Source organism: Ambystoma mexicanum, chromosome 6q, assembly GCF_040938575.1.
Source record: "Ambystoma mexicanum isolate Mex_15411 chromosome 6q, UKY_AmexF1_1, whole genome shotgun sequence".
Taxonomy (NCBI): Eukaryota; Metazoa; Chordata; class Amphibia; order Caudata; family Ambystomatidae; genus Ambystoma; species Ambystoma mexicanum.
In genome coordinates, this window is record NC_090937.1 from 1,374,976,935 (window position 1) to 1,375,001,950 (window position 25,016).

Sequence of the window (25,016 nt, forward strand, 5' to 3'; positions counted from 1 at the left end):
GACCCGAATATGCCATGTAATTATCATCCCATAAAAAACTCCCCGTTCCTACTGAAGATTTTGAACAAACCAGCGCACCACCAAATTCAAAACTTTTTAGGCCTTCACAACATGCTTGGTAATTTTGATAAGGGCAAAACTGACCTCTTGATGTTACTAGACCTTACAGCAGCATTTGACCTTGTGGATCATAGCATACTGGCTGTCAGACTGCAAGACTCAGCCTCCTTCTCTGGAGAGGCTTCTAGCTGGATTCTCTCATTTCTATCAAATCGACTAGCCAAAGTTCACCATTAGGATGTCATGGATGCGGGCTATGAGTTGGTATGAGTGGTACCGTAGTGATATTGTGTGTCCTCGACATTGTTCAATATCTTCACTCTTCCCCTTTTTGAATTACTGGACTCAAAAGGCATTTTGTACACAAACTGTGCGGATGACACCCAGTGCCTTATTCCTCTTGCTGGCAATCATACGCTAGATTCGCCCATAGTAAATAACACCTATAATGTAATTCATCAATGGATGCTGCTAAATGCTCTAGCCCTTAACAACACTAAGCCTGAAATCATAAGTAAAAGCCTTGGGTGTTGTAATTGACCAAGAGCTCTCAATGAAAGCTCATAATAGTAACCTTGTTTCCTGTTCATCCTATGACATTAAGTTGTTGGTGCAAATCAGGCCATTTTTGGACTCAGCGGATAGCGCCACATTGGCCCATGCCATAATAGTTTCCCATCTTGACCATTGCTCCAGTCTTCTTCAACACATTGGTAAAGGAGAACTCAACCACTTGCAGGCTGTCCAGAATAATGCAGTTTGAGTAGTCACTGGCCTTCAGGGAATGGATCATGTGTCAAAGGCAAGAAGATCACTACACTGGCTCCCTATCCAAAAACGGATTCTGTTCCGTACATTGTAAACCACCCATGCCTGTCTCTGTGGGAAAAGTCCTGTGTATTTGGCAAAGCAGTTGGCATGGTGTCCTGCCAGGCAAACTTTGTGATCAAATAACTCAGGATTGATAAAAACGCCCAAAACCAAGTTATCTCAGGTATTAGAGGGTCGTTTTTGTGTAGCAGTGCCTCGTCTCTGGAATGCTCTGCCCCCCGGATCTCAGAGTAGGTTACTCTATTGCTTCCTTCAAACACAGATTGAAGACATTACTCTTTGAGTGATTCCCCATGAGTTTTCACCTGCTGACCTCCTCTGTTTAACCTCTGCCTTTGTGTTATTTGTTGTTTGTACTCTCTCCCCGAACTTCTATGCCTTAGGGCCTTGTTCCAGCGTGCTAGAAATAAAATAAATAAATAAATACCCAAGTAACTAGATATCTAGCACGACCTACCCAGAAATCCACCCTTCCACACCTAGAGGCAGTTCCCCACAAAAAGGGCAGTGTTTAGTTCACCAATTTATGCCTGGATTTGATTCTTAAGTTGCTAAATAAAGCAAGTTGGAATAGAGACATGCAAATATGGGATGGGCGTTAATGGGACTGATGGCATTGCTTGATGTGGTATCGGCATCAAAGGGGGCAATGGTGACTTTCCCTAATGATGAGGGAAACATGTGATAACTACACAGAGGTCTTGAGCTATTTGCTCACGCTTGGGCCCCAAGAAGACCAATGTAGAGTTGTATTGTTTGCAACACATGCAATGAGGATTAGATCTAAATCTGTGACGCGGTCTGAGGGTGGGGAGGGTGATACGTTAGGGATAGTCTCAATTCAAAGCAAGAATCGAATTGGGGAAATGTAGAAATAACAGTGTCATTTAGCTAAGGGGCAATGATAAAATGGATTAGTAATGCACAATGGGCCTCATTATGAATTTGCCAGTATTTTGGCAGTAAATCCACTGAAATACCACCAAATTCAATTACCGTTACAGCCACTCGGTCCAGCAGATTTACCGCAGGATTACCAGTGGTGGTAGGGCGGTGTAAGTCCCCAAGTTCATAGAACTCCATCAGGGTTTCGGCAATAATGCCACAGATTTTGAAATGTTCTGCTGGTAAGGTGGAAGAATTAACATCAGCTTTTTGCTGGAGTTTTATCCTTTACCTTATCACCAAACTCATAGTATGGTGGTGCAGTAATGTGGCGGTAAAGCAGGCGGTAACAGAATTACTGCCACATTACTGCCGTTTTCACTGCACCATCGTACCCGTAATGAGGCCCATAATGTGCTTTTGGATTTTTTGTATTGTCATGTTGCACTGTTTTCAAGCTTTCACTATTTTAGAGGGTAGGTTATAATTGTTGTGATGCGAAGTAAGAAATGATGTCTCGGATCGTGTAAATGTAGTGCATGACTAATGCATTGGTGTGTTGCATGCGGTTGTGGCATGGAATCTGGGCAGCGCATTACATAGAGTTGGTCTTGTTGGTTGAAGAGCTTGTTGTAAAAGTGTTGATTAGAAGAAGAGGAGATAATAAGATACCATGTCCCATGTAATGTAGGAAGTGATCTGCCAACGTTTAATGAATAATTGTATATTTTATTGAACTATTGCATAAGAATGAAATAATGGCCTTTATAAAAAGTGAAAACAAGGAACAATTTAATTGTTTATTTAAAGTGACTTTTTTTAAAGTTGGATGTTTTATTGACTGGTTCTAAAATACCAATATTTATATATACTTGGGAGGTATAGTAGACTTTCAAAAAGTAATTCTAGTTTGTCCTTTCAACTTTGTATCAATAACTTGCGAACAAATTACCTACCTTGGTAGACACCCATTCAGCAAGCCTTCACTACTCTTTTTTTCAGCTATTATAATTGAGGTTAAACAGAGTGCTCTGACATACAAGCAGTTATTTTCCAAGAATGTGATTTGAAATTCACACATATTTTGAATGATCCCATTGCGGACGGTAAAAGAAGACCACGCCACCAACTGTACTTAGCCTTATGGAGTAAGGACTACTGAACAACCTCTCTAGCTAAGAATGTTTGTGTACTACTTCCGGTCATAATGTGCACATATATAGACAAACACTAATACAATGTAATAATAGAGCAGACTGGCCCTGGGCTCAGCCAAGCACCGGTGAGCAAAATGAGTACGCATACATTTCTATTTTTAGAGGTTTCTAGTACATATAGTAGAACTATGGAGCGTCACCTGCATTGCCCCACTCCTCGGTATGAACATGAGCACTATAGTGAACTTTTAAACATCAGTTAGAGCTCTGCTTGCTGATTTTCCGTAGGTGTACTTGTAAGCTAAGGTTTTCTACATTGTTTGGCTTGAAAGCAATTGAAATAAAACAAAGTGTTCTAACATTGGGGTTAAAATGTCCCAACAAAGTGATCCGAGTTTCAGAAGGTGCTACTTTTGCCTGATTGCCAGCTCTGATCGCAAAAAGAGCACAACACACAATGCATCGGGCATTACTGGGAAAGGAATGTTGAGCTCACACAATGAAAATGTCTCTAGCTCAGGAACTGTGTGTACCTCTTCCCGTCCCCTTGAAAGTGGACCATATATGGAAAGATTATGGTTTATTGTATGCGTGTAGAGGGCAGGCTTCCCTCTATGTCCAGTATAGAGGAATAGGCTGACAGTGGGCACAAATGTTTGATCTTACCCTCTGGTTTCTTCTCTGATGTGTCCAGGTTCCTGTTACTTATGTTTAACAGCGCTATACTCCTTACACAAACCTATTTACTAGTGTTTCAGCGTTTGCCAGCCAAAACTAGAATTGCACACTGCTTGGAAGCGTGTGCAATTAAGCGTTCATACCCGATCCGGTGGGCCGATCGGGTGCTATTGGTCCAGGGCCCGATTTAAAAGAAGCGTTTAATGAGGGTCCATGGGCTGATAACACCCGATCCGACATCATTCATGGGGCATTCATGTCCTTCTTGAAGTGTACAAACGTGGGACGGAGGCATGGAAAAACATCACAAGGTTTCTAAGTCAATCTGTGGTTATAGGTAAGTCAATGCAAAGCACAGCAAGAATCCAAAGTCAAAACAGTGGTTGTAGGTAATTCAGAATGCAAAGTACACCTGGAATCCAGAGTCAAAACTGTGGCTACAGGGAAGTCAATACAATAAGCAAGCATCCAGGGACAGTTGATGGTTGCAGGAAGGAAATGCAAACAAGGCATGGCAGCAGCGTCAATCCAGGGGTATGGGTAGGTATGGAAGTGAGGAAATCAGAACAGAGAAGTGAGCTGAGGTCACTGGGGGCTGAAGGGGGTAGAATGAAAGAAGCGGCCCAGGTTGTGAATGAAGTCCCAGTGGGTGCAGGAAAGCAAGGGGAGAACGCGATAAGAGAAGAAGCAGCCGGCAAGTGGAAGAGGGTGAACACAAGATGGATAAAAGAAGGCTAAGGGTGAGAAGTGCAACAAAACAGAGCACCAGAAACCAAAAAGAAGAGAAAGGATCAAGAAAGGCGGGGGAAGGGGAACCACCAGAGAGGTGGCAAGGAGGAAACAGAAGGAGAAAACGAGTCAGGATGGTAGGGGAGGGGGGCAAGCCACCAGAGAAGTGGAAAGAAGCAGAGAAGTAAGAAAACGAGTCAGGGTGGCGGGGGGTGAGGGGGTTTAGTCAAGCCACCGGAGAAGTGGGAAGAAGCAGAGAAGGAAGAAAATGAGTCGGTGGTGAGGGAGAGGGAGCAAGCCACAGGAGAAGTGGCCAAAAGCCAAGAAGGGAGAAATAAAGTTGGGATTGCTGGGGGGCGGCGGGGGGCAAGCAACCAGAGAAGTGCCAAGAATTAAAGAGGGGAGAAAATGAATCAGGATGGCGGGGGAGAGGGGGCAGTCCACCGGAGAAGTGGCAAGAAGAAAAGAAGGGAGAAAACAAGTTGGTATATCGGGGGAGAGGTTGCAAACTACTGGAGAAGTGGCACAGAAGCAAAGAGGGGAGAAAACGAGTCAGAATGGGGGGGAGGGAGGCTGGCCACCGGAGAAGTGGCAAAGAAGCAAAGAGGGGAGAAAACGAGTCAGAATGGGGGAAGGGAGGCTGGCCACCGGAGAAGTGGCAAAGAAGCAAAGAGGGGAGAAAACAAATCAGGATGGCGGGGGAGGAGGCAGAATGCACGAAGAAAAGTCAAAAAGAGGGCAAGATAGGGAGGCAAGAACAAGGGGAACACTGGAGGAATGCATTACTCTGGACCATACTTTAGAGGGGTCCTTTGGATTGGGGCCGGCTTCCCCTTCAGGCTCCCCACCATTGGCCATTTCAAGAAGGCATCTGCCAATTAGAAGGGACCGTCAGGCCTCTGGCAGGAACGAGTCCCTTTTCCAATGCAGCAAAGTCATCCACCATCTTGGTGGAGCATGACGCACTGATGTATGAATGTAAACGCCAGTGAGGCCGATGTTCAGGGGACAGCTCCAACATCATGGGTGAAGATGGTGAAGAGATGCGTGGTGGTGGAGCTGCTCTGCACAGTCCTGTGCCTGATTGTCTCAGTAATGGCAGAGACAGGAAAGGATCCTTTAGCGGGGTCCTTTGGATGGAGGCCGGCTTTGCCTGCCGGCTCCACGCCATTGGCCATTTCAAGAAGGCATCCGCCAATTAGAATGAATGTCAGCACCCGGGCAGGATTGTGCCCCTTTCCCGATGCGGCAAAGTCATCTGCCATCTTGGTGGAGCATGTCGCTCTGATTAATGAATGTTAAAGCCAATGAGGCCCATGTTCAGTGGCAGTTCCGCCACCATGGTGGAAGATGGTGAATAGCTGCGTGGTTGTGGAGCTGCTCAGCATGGTGTGCAGTCATAATGTCGACATCAATAATGTCGACAGTCAAAATGTCGACAAATCAATGTCGAAAAACAATAATGTCGACAAACAAAAATGTCGACATTTTTCGATATTTTTTCGAAATTTAATTTAGTGTATGCATAAATAAATAAATAAATATATATATGATGTGTTGAGTATGAGGGGTGGTTGGGGGTGTGTGGGGGGGGGTGGCAGGGGGGTGTTGGGTGAGGGGGGGTTGGGGGGGACCCCCCCATAGTAAATACAATTTTTATTTATTTAATTATTGAATAAATAAATAAATAAATAAATAATTGGTATGTGTTGAGTATGAGGGGTGAAAGGGTGGTTGGGGGGGTGGCAGGGGGGTGTTGGGTGAGGTGTTGATAGTTTTAAGGGTTTATGGTCATAATGTCAAAAAAAAAATGTCGACATTTTTTTTGCGAAAAAATGACTTTTTACATTATAAGTATAGGATGTCGACATTATTATTTTCGACATTTTTTTTTCGACATTTTTGTCTGTCGACATTTTTTTTTCGACATTATGACTATAAACCGCTCAGCATAGCACGGTTCTGTGCCTGGTCGTCTCATTAATGGCCCAGACAAGAAAGGATCCTTTAGCGGGCTTGTTTGGATCGGGCACGTCATTGCCTGCCGGCTCCCCACCATTGCCCATTTCAAGAATGCATCCAACAATTAGAAGGGAACGTTGGGACTCAGGCAGGAACAAGCCCCTTTCCTGATGCAGAAAAGTCATCCGCCATCTTGGTGGAGCACGTCACTCCGATGTATGAATGTGAAACCCAGTGAGGCCCATGTTCAGGGGGCAGCTCTACCAACATGGCTGAAGATGGTGAATAGCCGTGTGGTGGTGGAGCTGCTTAGCGCAGCACGCTCCTGTGCCTGGTCGTCTCAGTCATGGCGAGAATGTTGAAGAGGGCTTCATGTTCAATGGTAATGAAGGCAGAAGAGAGGTCGGGGAGGACAAGTAAGCAGGAGTCCACTTTGTCAAAGATGTTTAAAATATTATCAGTAACCTGAATGGTGGACGTGTATATGCTGCATTGTGGTCGGAAAGCAGATTGTGCTGGGTGATCCTTTTGTGCAACTGGATGGCAGTTTTCTCATTCACTTTGCTGAGGCAAATGTGTACTGGGGAGGTAGTTGGCCAGGTCATCTGGGTGGAGTGTGGGTTACTTCCACAGGGTAGCATCGTATCCGTTTTCAGTGCATTTGGGGAGGTGCCTTGTGTGAGGAGTGCATTAACGACATTAAAAAGTAATGTGAGTGTTTCACCTTTGATGGCCTTTACAATGGAGATGGTGAGAAGGCCATATTGGGCATGGTGGGTTTGAGGGCTCCAAGAGTGTTAGTCGGGTCTCCTGGAATAATTGTCCTGAATTTGGTCCTACTTGCAAACAAAATTAATTTTCAAACACGTCTTGTGAGAACCACATAAATCAGTAAACAGGAAAAAGCAAATTTTATCCATAATGTAATGTTTTGCAAAAATGCCCTTGCAAAGTAGTATGGGATATGGGAACAGACGTAGAGGCAATAGTAAGGCAGATAGAATTGGGTGAGCAATGCAAAGGTTAGTTGACAGGAGCAGACAGTGGAAGATGCCCAATTACCCATGGCCTCAAGAATGGTGGAAGGAGCCCCGAGAACCCCTCTATCAAATAAACCATGTCTTATAGGCACAATAAAGCACAGCTGTTGGGGGGTGTAAGTTGGTATGATCCATCAGCATTTGTTCAGAGACAAGAAAGCAAGCAATTTAGTGGACACAGGAAGCAAGCGATCTAGTGGACACAGGCCCAATCCTATCTAGTGGACACAGGCCCTATGCAATCTACTGCACAAAGGCCCTATGCAATCTAGCGGACACAGGCCCTATGCAATCTACTGGACACAGGCCTTATGCAATCTAGCGGACACAGGCCCTATGCAATCTACTGCACAAAGGCCCTATGCAATCTAGCGGACACAGGCCCTATGCAATCTACTGGACACAGGCCCTATGCAATCTACTGGACAAAGGCCCAATCCTATCTAGTGGACACAGGCCCTATGCAATCTACTGGACAAAGGCCCTATGCAATCTACTGGACACAGGCCCTATGCAATCTAGTGAACACAGGCCCTATGCAATCTAGTGAACACAGGCCCTATGCAATCTAGTGAACACAGGCCCTATGCAATCTAGTGGCACAAGGCTAATGCAATCTAGTGGACACCGCCCAAATGCAATCTAGTGAACACAGGCCCTATGCAATCTAGTGGACACCGCCCAAATGCAATCTAGTGGCACAAGGCCAATGCAATCTAGTGGCACAAGGCCAATGCAATCTAGCGGACACAGGCCCTATGCAATCTACTGCACCGCTGGCTGAAAGAAACTGTGCGAGAGAAGACACCCAACCAAGAGACGGTTTCCAGAAGAGCAGGAATTAACTTAAACTGCAGCCGGGCTCCCGACTTAATTAATCACAGTCGCAACTGCTTGCATATGAGCGCAAGCGCATGTTAACACGTCTCCTAAACGCTGCAATTTCGTCTTCGTTCTGTAATTCCTTCATATATTTATAGCTTAAGCCCATGTGCTTTCCTTCCCCCTTTAATTGCCTGGCAGCGCCGGGTTGTTCTCGCCAGCAGAGCACTTCTGCTCAACATGTCACATCATCGAGCCTGTTGAAACGGTGCTTAGCGCAAACTTCGCCCACTGACATGACAAAACTAATTAAATAATCGCTCCATGTATTCATTGTTTTAGTGCGGCGCACACACATACTCAAACCCCAGGGTGAAGTGCAGTCACTTCTTTCATTGGTATAAATATATCCCATTTGAGTTGCCTCGTGTGCATGCCAGGTGTTTACTTTGAAGAGAAAGGGTGCTGCTCGAGACAATTTCTGTGATCTTCTGTTATTGCACATGTTTAAGTGCCATTAACGCAATCGTGATCATTTCTAAACATGGTGCTGTTATCTCATTTAACACGATTACATTGCTTTGCAGTTGTGGGCCAACTGCTTGTCTGGTGATAAATGATGAAACGGCGGCTTAATTGTAACCCTTAAGTAAGCCTCCTTAAGCTCCTTAAGCGCCTCGATGCCTGGGGGCTCTTGCACACTCTACAAATCCAAATAAATAAATAAAATAAATAAATATATCAAACATCATTTTCAATGGACATACGTGATTATTTCGGGGAAAAAATACTGAAGCCGAAAAGACCGGTTTTTCTTTTGTTGCAAATTTCCATGAAACTGTATGAGGGGGTGAACCCCTGGAGCACCCCATACATGATTAAACTAACCCTCACATATAATTACAGTGAAATGTGCAGTAAAAAAAAAATCACCATTTTCAGCCTCAGGATTTTTAGCCACAAAATGATGGGGCGCTTCCTTTTCATGAAATGGTGACTATTTATTAGCCCCATACATCTACAGATACATCTACACACGCCGACGTCCCTCTGTGGTGGGCTGCAGTGAGGTGAACAGAAGGAGCAAGCCTTCATCCAATAGGACCCTTCAGGATTTGCATCAGGGATAGATGAACACGTGTGTATATTCGCGACAGATGTTTGTCCTCCTCTCTTTTACATAAGTCTGTGGGACAGCCGGAGAACCTTAGTGTGTTCGCCTTGTGAAAGCACATGAAAACCTGTGAAAAGTCTGTGATCAGGATTGAAAAACATGACTTGCAGTATAGCCAATGGAACAGCATGTGTAAAACAGCAACTGGTCAGGGCATTTCAGTCCCAGGCCTTACTGCAGATATCCCTTTCCCAACTACACATACCACAAAACAACTGCACTCCACTTTTAAGCATCTGACCTACACCAGGTGATAAATCTTCGGCATCATCCAAGCTGGTGTTTTGGATATGGGGAAATGCCATTCCATAGTCTTCAGCAATGAAGTACTAGTTCAATTTTATAAATGCCAATTGTTCAACATGTAGCACTGTGAGGCTTTTCCTGTGATTAGAAATAATAGACCCGGCCACACAAAAACTCTCTCAGACTTTAAAGTGGGGTGAGGTGTGATTAGTGATTCTGTGGTGACCCCCATGTGTGCATGTGTGCTAATGGCCAGACAGACCGTTTGCAAGGCCAGTACTGTAACTGATCATAATCCCTTCACATGATTGAATAGTTTGTTGATGAATCACTGAGGATGATGGCCCACTGATTCTCCTCTCTGGAGTGTGACGGGTCAGAAGGAGGACACAGACTCTGTTGATTCATTTCACTGGATTGTTTATTAAAGAAAAAGGCAACGTTCTATCTCTCCCTACACTATAAGGTCTCCCTGCCTAACAAAACTAGCTACGGTGCTTGTCAGTCATCTGTGAATGTCTTCAAAAGAATCTGTCCACCATCCAAACTAAACCTCTCAGACCCTACTGCTAACCTAATAACTAAGGGCTGGAGAATGGTTCCATTCTCCTGATGTATTTGTTGCTTGCAAACTTTCAGTTCAGTAAGTTATCTCCAAATAAAATCTGTTGACTTTCTTGGTAAATAGTAGAATTTTCTCTCCCTCCCAACCTGATAGGGTTATCACGTATTTGCAACTCTCCTTTTTTCATTTGCTGTTTATGTGCACAGTTTACAATTCTGAAAAAATCCTCTGTATCTATACTTTGTTCCAGCCTTTTCCCTTATTCTTTGTCTCTTTTCCTTATTTAGTCTTTCTTGACTACTCTGAGTATGGTCACTCCAATACTAATATTAATTTCCTATTCTGGGTATTAATGTGATAATTTCCTCTCTCTCACTGGGACGAGCATGAGCATTCCAATAATGATTTGTATACACTTCACTGGGTTTTAATATTGTAGTCCCTTTGTCTGTACTGGGATGAGTATGAGCATTTCAATAATGATTCTCATCTGATTCAGTGAATTTTAATATTATAGTCCATTTATATATCCTGGGACGAGTATGAGCTTTCCAAAAATGATTCTTATCTGCTTCTCTAGGTTTCAATATCATAGTCCTTTTTTCTGTACTGGGACAAGTATGCACATTCCAATAAGGGTTCTCTGTTACCCTCCCGGGTCTCCCAGCACATCAACATCTAATTCTTCTATGGTATCTAGGACACCACCAACCTTTCTCCTGTGCTTGTGTGGTTGAAGTTGAATAGGCTGTGGACAGAGTGTGTAGATGTGTTCTTTTGAAAATGAAGTATCTGAAAGTGTTTATTTATGTTTTGTTGTAGTCCCCTACCCTGTTCTCTGCATGAATACATTCCTTCACTTCCTCAGGTCTCTCCCAGCACGTTTACTCTATTATTGTATTATTAAAGGTCACTTCTATTTTCCTTTGCTTCCTTGCCTCACCCTATGGTCACTTTCTATCCTCGTTCAAAAATGTAAACAAATGGGGGAATGCCTCCATAATGCAAAAAACAGCATTTTAAAAATTATAGTTTTTTTGCTGAATTTTCTGTAAGTTTCCTTTAGCCTCTCCTGCTATTTTTCTGTCCCACTTTCACCTCGCTTGTTCTCCCTCTCGTTTCTCTCACCCTTTGTTCTCCCCTTGTTTCTCATCTCCACATTCTCTCCTCATTGTTTTCCAATTCTCCTGTTCCCATCCTGCTCCCTCTCTTCTCTCTGACCGTTAGCTGCTCTTTTGTGGTGGTCAACAGGTGCAAGATTGTATATCTCCTCGGATGAAATATCTGTTTGGCTTCTACCACGCACTAAAATAGATCATATATTATGTTGTTAAGATCAATAGGCTGCCCAGGTACCATTCTGGTGACACCCTAGGCTGATGCGTAAAATTGCCTTGCAGGACCTTCCTCTGGCCCTGCTGTTTTCTGAATCAATTTCCGATGCTTGGACTTGGATCTAACTGTGCCTGCGCTCTGCTGTACATGATCGGTAAGAATAGTCACAGATGGAGCACCATCCATCAGACAGTGAGTGGTGCAGCCAGAGCGTTCTAATAAGGAAGATCTCGCCAACGATTAAATCCTCACCGGGTCTGCAGAACAAGGTTCCATTCTGGGCTGTGGAGCATGGTTATCATTGCTGCACTATCCAAACTAGGAGTTGCAACTGTTTCTGAGGCAAAATAAAAAAGGCATTGGTAAAGCCAATAGTTTTGGACTTTATGTAGGCATTGGATAAGCATTTTCCATAATGGTGCAATCTGGCAATAAAATGACAACAATTAGCGAATGGTTTTAATACCAGTGCATATTATGGCAGTGCCAGACAAATGCATACCCAAAAGAAAAACTGCTAGGTTGAACCAATCTTGCTTTAACAGAAGTCACAGCAAGGGATGGTTCCACTGACACATGTCATATCATACTATATAATAAAAGGCCAGATGTATGTTTGTCCGAAGCTGCCATGCGCTCACTTCGCCTGTTGCCACTGGTAGGGGGAGCTGTTGCCTTACACATACAATAATAAGACTTCAAGTTTCACAGTAAAGACTGCCCGCTTCGCCTGTTGTCACCGCTAGAAGAAGCTGTTGCCTTAGGAATGAATTGCTTTCTTAACACAACTTGGGCCCGTGTACATAGGATTTTCCACTAATATTGTTTATAAATCAGGACTTTGAACACATTTTTATATCTTCAAAATGGAAGGTATTCTGGAAATGATATAGCACAATCTGTAGTGAGTGTTACTACAGGTCATTTGACATTTTCAATAGTGTGCATATATGAATAAGTACTCAGAGAACAAGGAACCTCACCATGCAAAATATGCATATCTGTACAGACATAATATATCAAGATTCTGAATGTAATATGTCAATTAAAAAAAAGTAGCATGTCCATCACATTTCATAATGCAGCATGCAGATTTTACCACGCAGTACTGCCTTGCCAGACCTGAACGCAGGATTCCATCCATCAGTCATTTCCATTATGGTCGGTGGTACTGTCAGGTGCCCCACCTAATTATAGTGTTATTATTTGTACAGCGGTAACAGTTGCAAAATGTACTGAAATTCATTAAGTTGGAGATATTCAATCAAATTTGCATGCTTTATTTTAAAAATAATGTTTAATCATTTCCATTCTTATCTTGAGTATGGAACTAGATTATGTAGAGTAGTGGATCCTACCACTACTGATAACTTTCATTCTATGCATAGTTGACCTTTTTCTGCATTACGTTGTAAAGGTGTGGGAAAGTGGGCATCAGAGATACCCCTTTTCATCCACTCAATTTCTAGCCTGCAGTAAAGGGAATCGCTTGAGCATCCCTTTACAGCAGGAAACAACCAGCAAACACTTCAGGGGCCTTCTACCACTTTGTACTTCCACCTTTGGTTTGCAGATACAAATTGGTGGTCAATAAAGTGGAATTACATTTGCAATCAGGCAGCATTTACCACCCCTAGCCTAGGATGTGGCAGATGGTAAAATGTGGTATTTGTAGGAAATCATCAGTTTTAACCTTGGATCTGAGGTTTCATTGACCTTCTCTAGCCAAAATACATTTAGTCACATTTTTATCATGTTCTTTTTGTACTCCAAACAGCAGGGGGAGACAACCCACAACCCACCTCATGCATACCCCCCTCCACTTTTCGGTATATTCAACCCAAAACCACCATCTATCTTTTTTGCAGCAAATAAATGGTAAAAATGTGGTAAAAGGTAAATTGGCCAAAAGGGGGGAAGACCTTTTACCAATAGCACCATAGCTGTAATGGGAGGGAATTTCACTCAGATGTAAATAGATCAGGTATGTCTCTCAATGTATAGTGCACACAATATTTCATTGTATCATATATGCAGGTCACCATTAATGTGCACATAATTTCGGAGTAAGGTCCCTTTGAATCTCCGTATATGATATATGCAACTTTGTATGCCAATCTGTGCTTTATCAATGACAATGTTTAATATTTCATATGTGTCTCAATGTACAGTATATGCAGCACAGGACACAATGTGTGTGTTCTATCAACTATGGTATAAGATGAATAAAAGAAAGTCTCAAGTTCCTCCTATATCTAACATATATTTATTGCCAGAAAAGCATCACACATCAGTCCTGTTCTACCATGAATCTTACAACAACAGGCCTAAGACAATTAAGAACCGCCCTCAGTAAACTCAGCTCTCATATATTTTGTAATTTGTACTTTGCATCCTCGATGTCTTTTTGGTCATTCTCTATGCTGGTTTGTTGACCAACGTGTAACCCGTGTCAACAACCTTAAGTATTTTGTATCTTGCATCCTCTATGTCTTTCTTTTATGTATGTACCTGTAACAAACATTTATGTTCAAGCGCCCAGATACTTCAGGGTTAGGTGTGCTCTACAAATAATAAACTGAACTAAACTACAATATGATCAGGTTTCTATGAGTAAAAAGCATCGCCCTCTATCATTGGCTACAAATGCTTCCTGAAATGCATCATTATTTCCTCTCCCAATGACCTCATTCTCTGCTGACCAGCATGAAACTATTTTGCAACTTAGAGGCTGGATTGAAGCGGTTCTGAGATGATGCAGGCTCCAGCTAGGCTGCCAAGGACATAAGGCTTGCTGTCGCATCACCATTGGCTAATTTCTCTACCTTGTCTATTTCTTACTTTACTGCCAATTCCATTTATTTAAAAAAGCTCTTGGAACACACTGCTGAGATCATCTTTTCTGCTATTAAATGTTGCCAAATGTGTGTGCCTGGCTCTGCTTTGAGCAGATCCTCTCTTATTCGTTAATCCCAGTCCTGCCTAAACCACTATTTCTTTGGCTTCAGCAATTCTAACTTCTCTGAGGCTTAAGGCCTGTATTCATTTGTAATGCAGGCTATGCGTCCATTCTAAATAAGATGGATACCTTTTGCTGTAGCATTTCTATGTTAATGAAATATATCCATATGTTATTCATGTTGTACGCAGCTGTATGTATGTGTTTTCCTGATATGAATGAGTGCAGTGTAATATTCTTCATATCGCTTAAATGTGTAGATATGTACTCTTTTTACCTATTCAGGCCACTCTCAATTTACATTGTATCTATTCCCTGTTGCACCTGCCTGGGATAAGAGAGGTATGGCTGCCTCTTATGAATAAAGTTTCTCACTTTTTCAATGTTGGACAAGAGGGTGGTCATTAGCCCTAAGTGACATGTTCACCTGTCCATCACTAGAGGGGGAGTGGTAGTTGCTTTTCGTCTACTCCTCTTCATTTGACACAATTGACAAATATGTTTCAATGAACAATGATGGTGAACTTGATCTCTATACAAACATTGATTTTAATATACATGTTTTTTTATTATAGGTCAGAGGAGTCAAAGGCGTCTTTTTGGCCAATCAAAAGAATGAAGGAAAAGTAACAACTCTCATCACATACAACAAAGGGCGTGATTGGGACTATCTGACTCCTCCCTCCGTTGACATGAATGGAAAAGCCACAAACTGCAAACCTGTAAGTCCTTATTTCAGATGTTTCAAGTGAATTGTGATATTTATGTTGAGTGTGGAAAAGATTTTGTTAGATAGCACACATCAGGGACTTATTGTAATTGCGCAGCAAGGCCAACATTATTGGCAGAGTGAGATATATGAGAACTTTTTACATTACATTACATTACAATGCCACAATGTTCTTCTAAGGCTTACATTTTTTCAGTGAATTTATGCATATTATTCTTATAGACATATATCCAAAATAATGGAAACACAGCAAAAAATCATATTAGGTACATTTTCTTGCATTATAATACCGGAATAAATTCAGCCAGGGGTATTTTGTTTATTCATTAATTTGTTCATGTGTTTATCTTTACTTAACAGAGAGGACAGTGAAGGGTATGGATGAAGAAAAGAAGGATTAATGAGTGTAGCCCTGTTAAAAAAGAAAAATAAACATAAATGCCACCAGCAGTTTTTATACCAAGAACATTATTTAACTGGCAAATTGAAATAGAACGATTTAGGATATGTCCTAGCACAAAGAACATTTATTTGTTATTAGGCTATGTCATACAACACATTTACAGGATGCAGAAGCAGATGTTTCGTCGATCAGGATGCTGTATATTGTTTGCATGAGTATTTAGGAGGGTGGCAAGAGTTTGGGAGCATAAAGGGAGTTTCAGAGTATTTAGGTCACTTATCTAAGGTTACTATGGTTCCAAATAGTGTGGCAGAAGAGGAAGAGCTGTATATATGTTTTTTGAAGGGCAGTAGCTTATGCTACTTTCTAAAGCTAATCAGGAAAGAGGAAGTCTAATAGTTAAGTGAAGGGCAGCTAGACTCTGGGCACATAATTTCAAAAATCCTGCCTATGGGTGCTTATATATTGCTGCACATGGCTATGTCTAGTGTGGTCATGCCTAGGCAAGCGAATCACCTGACAAGAAAACTTTATTAGACTGCTAAGAAAGCATTGGACATTTAGTAGAAAGAGGCCTGAAAGGGGAATATTTTTATGTATTTATTTATTTATTTGGTATTGTATAGTCCACAACAAGTGGGCTTTTATTACATCAATCTGAACATACAGACTTTCCTGTTATCAAATACAATGTAAAGGAATAAAGAGAGAGAAAATCATCTAAACAATAAAATGTACAGTGGTGTTTCGATCAAAATGTCATATATCAGCGACAAAAGAGAGACATTAGTGTCTCCAATCTTAGGGCCTAATTCACAGAGCATTTTCCAATGGGGTTTTGCCATTATAAAATGCTTCTTTGAATTAGGTGCTTAGTTTCATGCCTTTAAAAGTGCTACTATGGATTTAATGCGATGCCAGAATCTCATAAGTGGAAAACACAGCCTGTGTTTTTTCCATTCATGAATAGACTCCAAATAGACTCAATGTTCAGATCATCAGGCAACTCATTCCCAGCCACCTGACAACAGGGCTAATGTTAACCTGCGGTGGGCATACCAGTAACAACTGCCTCAATATTCAGATCATCAGGCAGGCAATTCATTCCAGGCCACCCGACAACAGGGCTAATGTTAACCAACGGGGACATCCCAGTAACAAATGCTTCCCTACAAAGCCTAAAAAACCTGTTGCCCTTAGGTAAACGGGATCACACCCCCATGAATTCTAATGCAGATGGGATGTTGAATTTAAGCTTAACATATTCCCAGACCGAGTAATTACCCAGGTAAGTCACAATATAAGAGGCAATAGATCTACGGTGAAGTATATATTGAATATATAACCCAGAGGCAAAGTCAATTAAGGATTGCCCCATGGTATTCTCAAAAACTAAATCAAGGGCAATAGCTTGAAATGATCTACAGGAGTTGTCAATGTTTGTCCTGCACCCGCTTCAAAGGGGAACATTTGGAGAGTGATAAGTGTGTGCAATTTGTTCAGAATATAAGGGTTGATTTACAACGTTTTTAAGAGGAGTTGATTTGACACACTCCTTAAAAAGTTGTAACTTACTTACTTTTATGTTAATCTAAATTTACAGAAGGATCTATGAGTAATTCACAAAATGATGACAAATATTTTAATCTTGTCCATTGGCTCACTCCAGAAGCAGCACAAGTGAGGATTGCAGGGTGATATTATGGTGTTCTATGTCTGGGAAGGACGTGTCTGAAGTGGAAAAGTTTACACAACCACAAGTGTGTCATTTTGCATATACTCGCAACATATCAAAGCTGTCTTAGAAACTTTAATGAATATACTTCTAACACATGGATGTTCTAGGCATAAGTGTTAGCCGTGAATTTTAAAAGTGTATGTAAATGTGTGTGATAATTGGACTAAAAAGGGAGGTGTAGTGACAAATGATTCTAGCACAAAAGAAAACAGTTTATAAAGATTGCTTGTAAAGCTTATATTTTTTCCTTTTTGCCAAGGAATGAATTGCTCAGAGCAAGTGACTCCATTTCAGACGACCAGTCAGTTTGGACTGTACAATGGCCTTTTTTGTGAATCGGGCGCACATTTGAATCACCGCACAGAGCCAAAAAGCCACATTGATTCAACAAGCTAATTGTTTTCAAGAGGAAAGACTGAGGAGTGGGTACAGGAAGTGACGACTCTCATAGTACTAGCAGTCAAGACCACACAATGAATTTGAGTCTCATCCATTTGTGGAAGTCATTATAATGCATACTGTCCTGACGGCCCCAGTTCACATGTAACACCTTCTGACTGCCTCTAATTTATATCCTAGAGAATTTTGCTTGACTGGATTTGTAGGCTTATATATTTAAGGAGAAAAACGAAACCCAAGTCTTAGAATCCAACATGCATTACAGCAGTGGATATAAGGGTATCCAGTGATTTTGACAATATCATTTACAGAGAGGGATGTTTTACCAAAACCATAATAACGAAAAAACACCAATTTATTTTGTTTTTTTACATATGGGGGTGGGTAAGAGGTTAAAGCGGTTGGGAAGGGGCTGGGATGTGCTTAAAATCATGGTGGAACGGGACGGGTTTGAGGGGGGACTGTTATGTCTGGAAGTCAGAGTTGCTCAGAAAGGATACACTGGGATGTCCCAGGTATTCTTCAGGTTACTTTATTCAGGTAGCATAGATCATCAGGTTACATCAGATACATTTAGGAAAGAGGGAAGTACAGAGGGGAACCCACTGGCTCCCACCTCCCAGGCTACATTTTCTAACTGTCTTGGGTTGGATCACATTCACATAGAAACATTCCAATCATTCTCCTAGCATTCCATTCATGACCTCATACCATGCATACACCTTATGCAACCAGGATGCAGGAACTAAGAAGAAAGTCAATCACAACAACTACTTCCATTACCACAACATGTACACTTGACAATCAACACCTCACATCAGGCAGCAGCACACACTACATCACAACACTCTTTCTTCCGTTACCACAGACTAGCACACAAGCAATCAGACAGCATCTCACTCAAATTCACACCTTGCGTTGCCACAACTAACACACAGACACTGAAATAACACCGAACACCATGCACCTTCACATCTGACACCAGCACAAAGGTTTAACCAAGGGAATGACTGACTGCTTGGGTGTAACTAACATCCAGGTAACGGCACCACACCAACATTGCAACCAACCACTACCATCTCAGCCATCACTCAGTCACTTTCCACCCACCACTGCCACTGGCAGGTCACCAACCTGCCACACTGGAGCACTACCTGTCCCTCCTTGGGCCAACAAACATACAAACCAAACCACTATGAAAAAACATTGCACCTCCCGTCCACCACTGCCACATGGCGAACCTCAGGGCTGCCACCCCCAAGCACAGACTGCTCTTGTATGGGCTTGCACGTAGTCCACTACACCACTACAAGAAACGGTACTAACCAACATGACAGACCATCCCAACCAGGTCTAAAGGGTCGGATGCACACTTTCCACAACACCCAATGGCACACATTCTCACCTGACACACCCATCACACACCCGCAACCAACATGTACAGGAAATCACCCCGGTCAACAAATTCTCAATAAACCAAACCCAAGATTGTTGGCCAGACAACCTGAGCCCTTAACACCAACCCCACCTAGAAGGTTGCACTCAACCGGACCGACCGGGCACCGGTGCAAAGATGTTGGAGGTTGCCCAGACTTCCAAAATCAACCGAAAATGGATCCAGGATGATTCCAGAAAAACAGACCAAAACAAAAACAAATAATAAGGAAACACATCGTAGGTGGGGTACTGGCACACAACCACTGTGTGCGTAACAACACATCCTCACAACTCCACACAAAACCCCACCTACGGAACACAACTGCTGAGAAGGCATCCATCCAATGGCCAACTGCACCACTGGATGCTTACAGAAAACCGGAGACCTTCTCGACCAGCCTACCACTGGTCACTAAACAACACCTCAAACACTGTAGCTGCATGCACACTATGCATTGCTACAAACTCTGCACCAGCATCTGTCGCACCATACAAACAAGTGCTGCAGCCGCCTTAACTGGATACTTGAACACACAACCGATGCAAACTCATAACACATCGTCATTCGAGGAACTAAAGGGTGTGGGCATGGCCCTACCCACATCTCATCTAAACATGTACATGACTAAACACCATCCACTGGCAATATCATCTCCCCATTATTCATAACAGTAAAACATAATACACATGCTGTTCTGGAAGTCCATGTGGAGATTATCCCCACCTAAACATTGCTGCAAAGCCTCAAATCGGGTAAACTCTAGCATGTATCAACACTCCATGCCCATTTAGTTGTAAACATCAAATCTGAGAGTTCATGCTGCTTATATGCAGAAAGCAACCTAGACATCCTACAAATCCTCAAAATGTTAAAACTAGCATGCCAAAAATGGTACAACTAGCATGTCAAAGAGCATCTCCCATAAACCCATTTAGCAAGAAACCCATGTTGCAGTATGCAACATAGACTAATGCTGCAATACCACAAAATGTTACACAGGCAATACAATCTAGCATCCACACATGACGCAATACCCTAGAATACCCTAGAATGCATGTCGCTGGTGAGAACCCTTCCACAGTTGCAAATTCTCCAACCATTTAGGACCCCACACTCTCTGACAACACATGCCTTCTTATGCACATAGCATGCAATATCACCTTAAACATTCAATCGTGTATTCACAGAAATGCAATTCCAACCTGAAATACCTCAAAAGGATGTTATACTAAGATTACCGAAATGAATCACTAATATTTCACGTATTTGCCACTGGTTCAATCATCTATACCAGAACACAACACCTCCAACTTTAGGATTAATGCATTATCATTTTGTATATGTAAAGTGGGTTCCCCTCTCTACTTCCCTCTCAACTAAATGTACCTGATGTAACCTGATGATCTATGCTACCTGAATTAAGTAACCTGAATAATACCTGCGACACCCCAGTGTATCCTTTGTTAGTAACCCTGACTTCCAGACATAATAACTGCGACAAGCTGGTCTTGATGAGGACCCAGAGAAGAGTAAGGAGACTGCTGAGGGGGGTGCAGCGTGGGAAGTGACAGATGGAAAAAGCTAAGTGAGGGGACACACTGCCCCCAAAGATGAGTCCCCACCACCCAGGACAGCAAACAATTTGGGAGATTTTTTTATAGCTGGCATTCTCCTGATAAGACTAGTTGGGCAACCCCCAGAGCATAACCGTGACTGTGACAGTTGGGCGAACAGAGAGAGACTTTACCAACAATGAGTGTGCAAGAACTCACGTTGAAAATGTTAGAAAAATATCATTTGGAAAGTGTTTTGCAGAGCAAGGCATGGGCTAGATCGGTGGGTCCTTTGATGCTATATGAAGCGGTCATGAACGGCAGAGAGCTCCGTTCACTTCCAAGTGTCACCTGCAATGATGACATCACTGTGGATGTTGGCAGTGTTGGAGGTGTATGGAACTTCAACACCGTCATAGAGAAAATACGCTCTGTCTGTTGACTCTCTTATCAGGAGAGAGATTAGAGGAGAGGCACTGGCAACGTGCCTGCGTGCGTCATGACATGATGTAACTGTCAGAATACAGCATCTAGACAGCAGTATGTTTGTGAGGCAGGATGAGAGGTGCAGTAAAGGAGTTTCTGTTTTGCTATTTGCAAGGCGGCGGCGGCACAGGTTCTTATATCAGCTATATTTAGGAAAGAGGGAAGTACAGAGGGGAACCCACTGGCTCCCACCACCCAGGCTACATTTACTAACTGTCTTGGGTGGAATCACATTCACACACAAACATTCCAATCATTCTCCTAGCATTCCATTCATGCCCTCATACCATGCATACACCACAAGCCACCAGGATGCAGGAACCAAGAAAAAAGTCAATCACAACAGGGACCTCCCCCCAAATAGAAAAAAAAGAAAATCAGGGATTTTTTAGGTGTTTTGGTTTTAGGTAAAACATCCCTCTCTGAAATGTTTTCGATAAAATAACATAGAACCGATAAAATAGTGACGCGTGAAATGTCGGCACCTGACAGCTACAGTGTGTGATGCATGGCCTAGCACAGCACGTTCTTAATTTGCTGCTCTGGTGTGCATGCACATCACATCACAACAAACTCACAATGAAATATAACAATCAATTTTACATTTTTATTGTGGTAAATGTTCTAGTACTTGGATCGTTTATATGAAATGAAATGCTAGGGCCCAAGCATCAGGGACGTTGATTCAACAAATGCCAGGGGTAGTGGCAGTGACATCATAGACTTGATGACATTACAGGGAGTGATGTCACTTGACCTTTGGCCCAGATGGAATCAGTACCTCTTTAACCTTGGTGACATTACTGAACGTGGCTTGCAGGAGTAAAAAAAGTACATCAACGTAAACATTTCAAAATAAGTACAGACAGGCAAGAATATTTTGGATAGCAACCATATTTTAATCTTTAAGCAATAAATATGACAAAGCATTGAGCAATTTTGGGGTGTGCTGTGATCCGATTCTTGCTCAAGCTTACATTGATGGAAAGCCTGGTGAAGATGTACAACAAAATGAAAATTGTAAAATGGAGAAAGATATACAGAGAATATCATTGTATATACAATAAAGGGAGATAACCACACACCTGAGGACATATAAGAAATTACAGTCCTCCGTGATGAAATTCCCAGGGCTGAGATATTGTTACATTTATAAGCGCTTTCATCTTAAAGTACTAGGCTCCCTAAAAAGGTGGGGACCCATAAGTGGGATTCCTTGGCAACAAAGAAATGATCAGCTCTGTAATATGCCAGGGAGGCAGAAACGCTAAAACATTGACTGATTTGCTGTAGCACAGCACTAGGGCTGAGAAAAATGTGGTTGGGAAAGTTCATAAGGAGATTAAAGGATTTAAACAGTAAAGTAAAGTGGGATAGGCTCTTGTATGGATACTCTATCTCAATGACCATTGTTTAGTGAATATTTTAATAGTGATACACAAAATGTTGGGGGAAAATTTTTCTCTCGTTTGGACCATCATAATGAAGTAGGGAAGGGAGTAATTTGTCGGATAGGTGGAAAATGTAATCTTGGGGATTAGAAAGGGAGGCCCTGATAGGTATATAGTATATGATATTATATTGCATTTGATATTATATTGTATTGTTATGTTATGTTGTGTTATCCAATTCGTACTGCGGTACAGTGCAACTTACACCAAAAAGGCAACCTGGCACTACAAGACTGTGAAGGCACCTACAAAGGCCGGACACAGGAAATCAAAAGAGCTAAGTTTTTAATGAGCGTCTAAATTGTAGATGAGCCACCTTGGAACGCAGTGCAATAGGCAGAGCATTCTACAGTGTTGCAGCCCTCACAGAAAATGAGTGTCCACCAATTCGGACAAACCAAAATCTGGCACAGAAATGAGAAACCGTGTTCAAGGAATTAATGTGTGCCTGAAGTCATTAATTGCCATTTGTAATGAACTAAGAGTTGGGGTGTATATGATTACAAATGTGTTAAGGTTTTTAATAAACTATAAGCAAACATAAGAAATAGGCAGAGGAACTGACATAGATATGCCACTTCAGCGTTACTTCCGTATTATTCCAGTTAAAGCTACTTTTCGGGCATTGTCATTATATGAAAAGTGGATCCCCTACATTGCTAGTTGCTGCGATAATACAGTATAAAAAAATCCAGTAGATGCAAGTCACATTCAGTGCACAGAAGCTTTAATGATATTTATTTGTTATTTATATAGAACTTTCACCAAAGCGCTGTACATATCTCATATTTACATTCAATTATCATCCCAACCGAAGTTGGTACTTATTTATCAAGCTCGGAAGAATGAAAGGCTGAGTGGGCCTTTCCAGAATTTGAACTGCGATCTGCAGTTCACACACAGATTACAACAGCGAGCTCTCAACCCGCTGAGTTACCTTAATACTTTGCTATTAAAAATGCAACGCCACCATAAGAAAGCATGTACAAACTGGCTGCACAATGTAGGTCACACATGTAATAACACTTATCATATCTGTTGATGATGCACATTGAAAAATGCCATGCCACAGTAAGACATACCTAGACTGGCAGCATCAAAATGCCAATCCAGCCATGTAATAACATGTATCATGCTTACTTTATCATAGCTGCTTCTCTCTCCACTCCTCTCTCTTGGACGGACCACTTTCTTCTCTCCTCTCACCTGTCGCTCTCTGTCCCCCAGGTAAAGCTGACCCCAGCACTGCCACCCACCTTCTCGGTCATCTGGCCCATGAAGCATGTGTCAGTGGAGGCTTTAGCCACTTCCTTCCTCTCCTTCGCCTACACCTGCGGCTGACTCACACAGCCCCCTCCAACCTGCATCTCTCTATCCCCACGCTCTTGATGTACTTGCCTCTGTCATGGGTATCTGCATGTAGCCCTCATCCAAGTGCAACTCATGGTATGATTACGACCTCACCACCCTTAAACGCAAGTGTAGGGTGGCTGAGAGGAAGTGGAGGGCATCAGGCTCATGAAAAAACTGCTGTCTGTTCCAAAGGCAATATAGACTCTCTGTTCTGTCCAGGAAGAGAGCTTACATCCAAGCCCGCATCTTTGCGGCCTCTAACAAAACTTTTCAAAATCTGCAAGGAGCTGGCCAATTCTGCTGCAGTCTCCAACTCTCCTGTTCCCTCCCTGGGCCTTTGCACAGCCCTGGCTTCTCACTTCACCACTAAAACTCAGGACATCCTGTCCTCTCTCTCCTCTTCCACACCCTCTACCACTCCCCGCCCCTCTCCGGCCGTCATTCCTCCTACTTTCTCCTTTCCCATGTTCACTCCTGACAATGTTTCCAGACAAGTCAATCTATGAAAGTCTCGTCAAAGCAGGTTCTCCCCTGCTCCTCCAGAACCATCAAGGACCACATTGACACCCTCGCTCCAGCCTTGGATGATTTCTGCAATCACTTTTTTGCCACTGGAACATTCTGTTCCCCCTAAAGCACTCCCTTGTGCACCCCTTCATTAAGAAGCCTTCTGCCGATCCTCCCTCGCCGGCAAACTACTGCCCAATCTCTATTACTCATTTCCTGGGTAAACTCATGGACAAGCTAGTCATCTCCCAGCTTACTCTCCATACTGAATCTGTTGGTTGGCTGTCTCCATGACCACCAGTCTGGCTTTAGAGGAGCCAGAAGCACGGGAATTGCTCTCCTGAACACCCGTAACGACTTGCTTCTATCATCATTCTCCTTGAACTATCCTCTGCTTTTGATGAGGTCAACCACGCCATCCTGATCAATCGTTTCTGTGACAACCTGGCCATCATGGGTCAGGTACTAGCCTGGTTGACCTCCTTTCTCTGGGAACGACCCTCCCATGTCCAACC

At 42.6% G+C, this 25,016-nt stretch overlaps 1 protein-coding gene across 3 annotated transcripts in view; it reads left to right on the plus strand.

The window, feature by feature from the left end:
• The window catches only part of SORCS2 (sortilin related VPS10 domain containing receptor 2), a 2,879,055-nt gene that overhangs the window by 2,337,050 nt on the left and 516,989 nt on the right, over nucleotides 1-25,016 (plus strand). For all 3 annotated transcript variants that reach the window (XM_069632008.1, XM_069632006.1, XM_069632007.1), the window contains exon 10: nucleotides 15,019-15,165. In XM_069632008.1, the coding sequence (XP_069488109.1) occupies nucleotides 15,019-15,165 (147 nt within the window). The remainder of the gene's footprint in view (nucleotides 1-15,018; nucleotides 15,166-25,016) is intronic.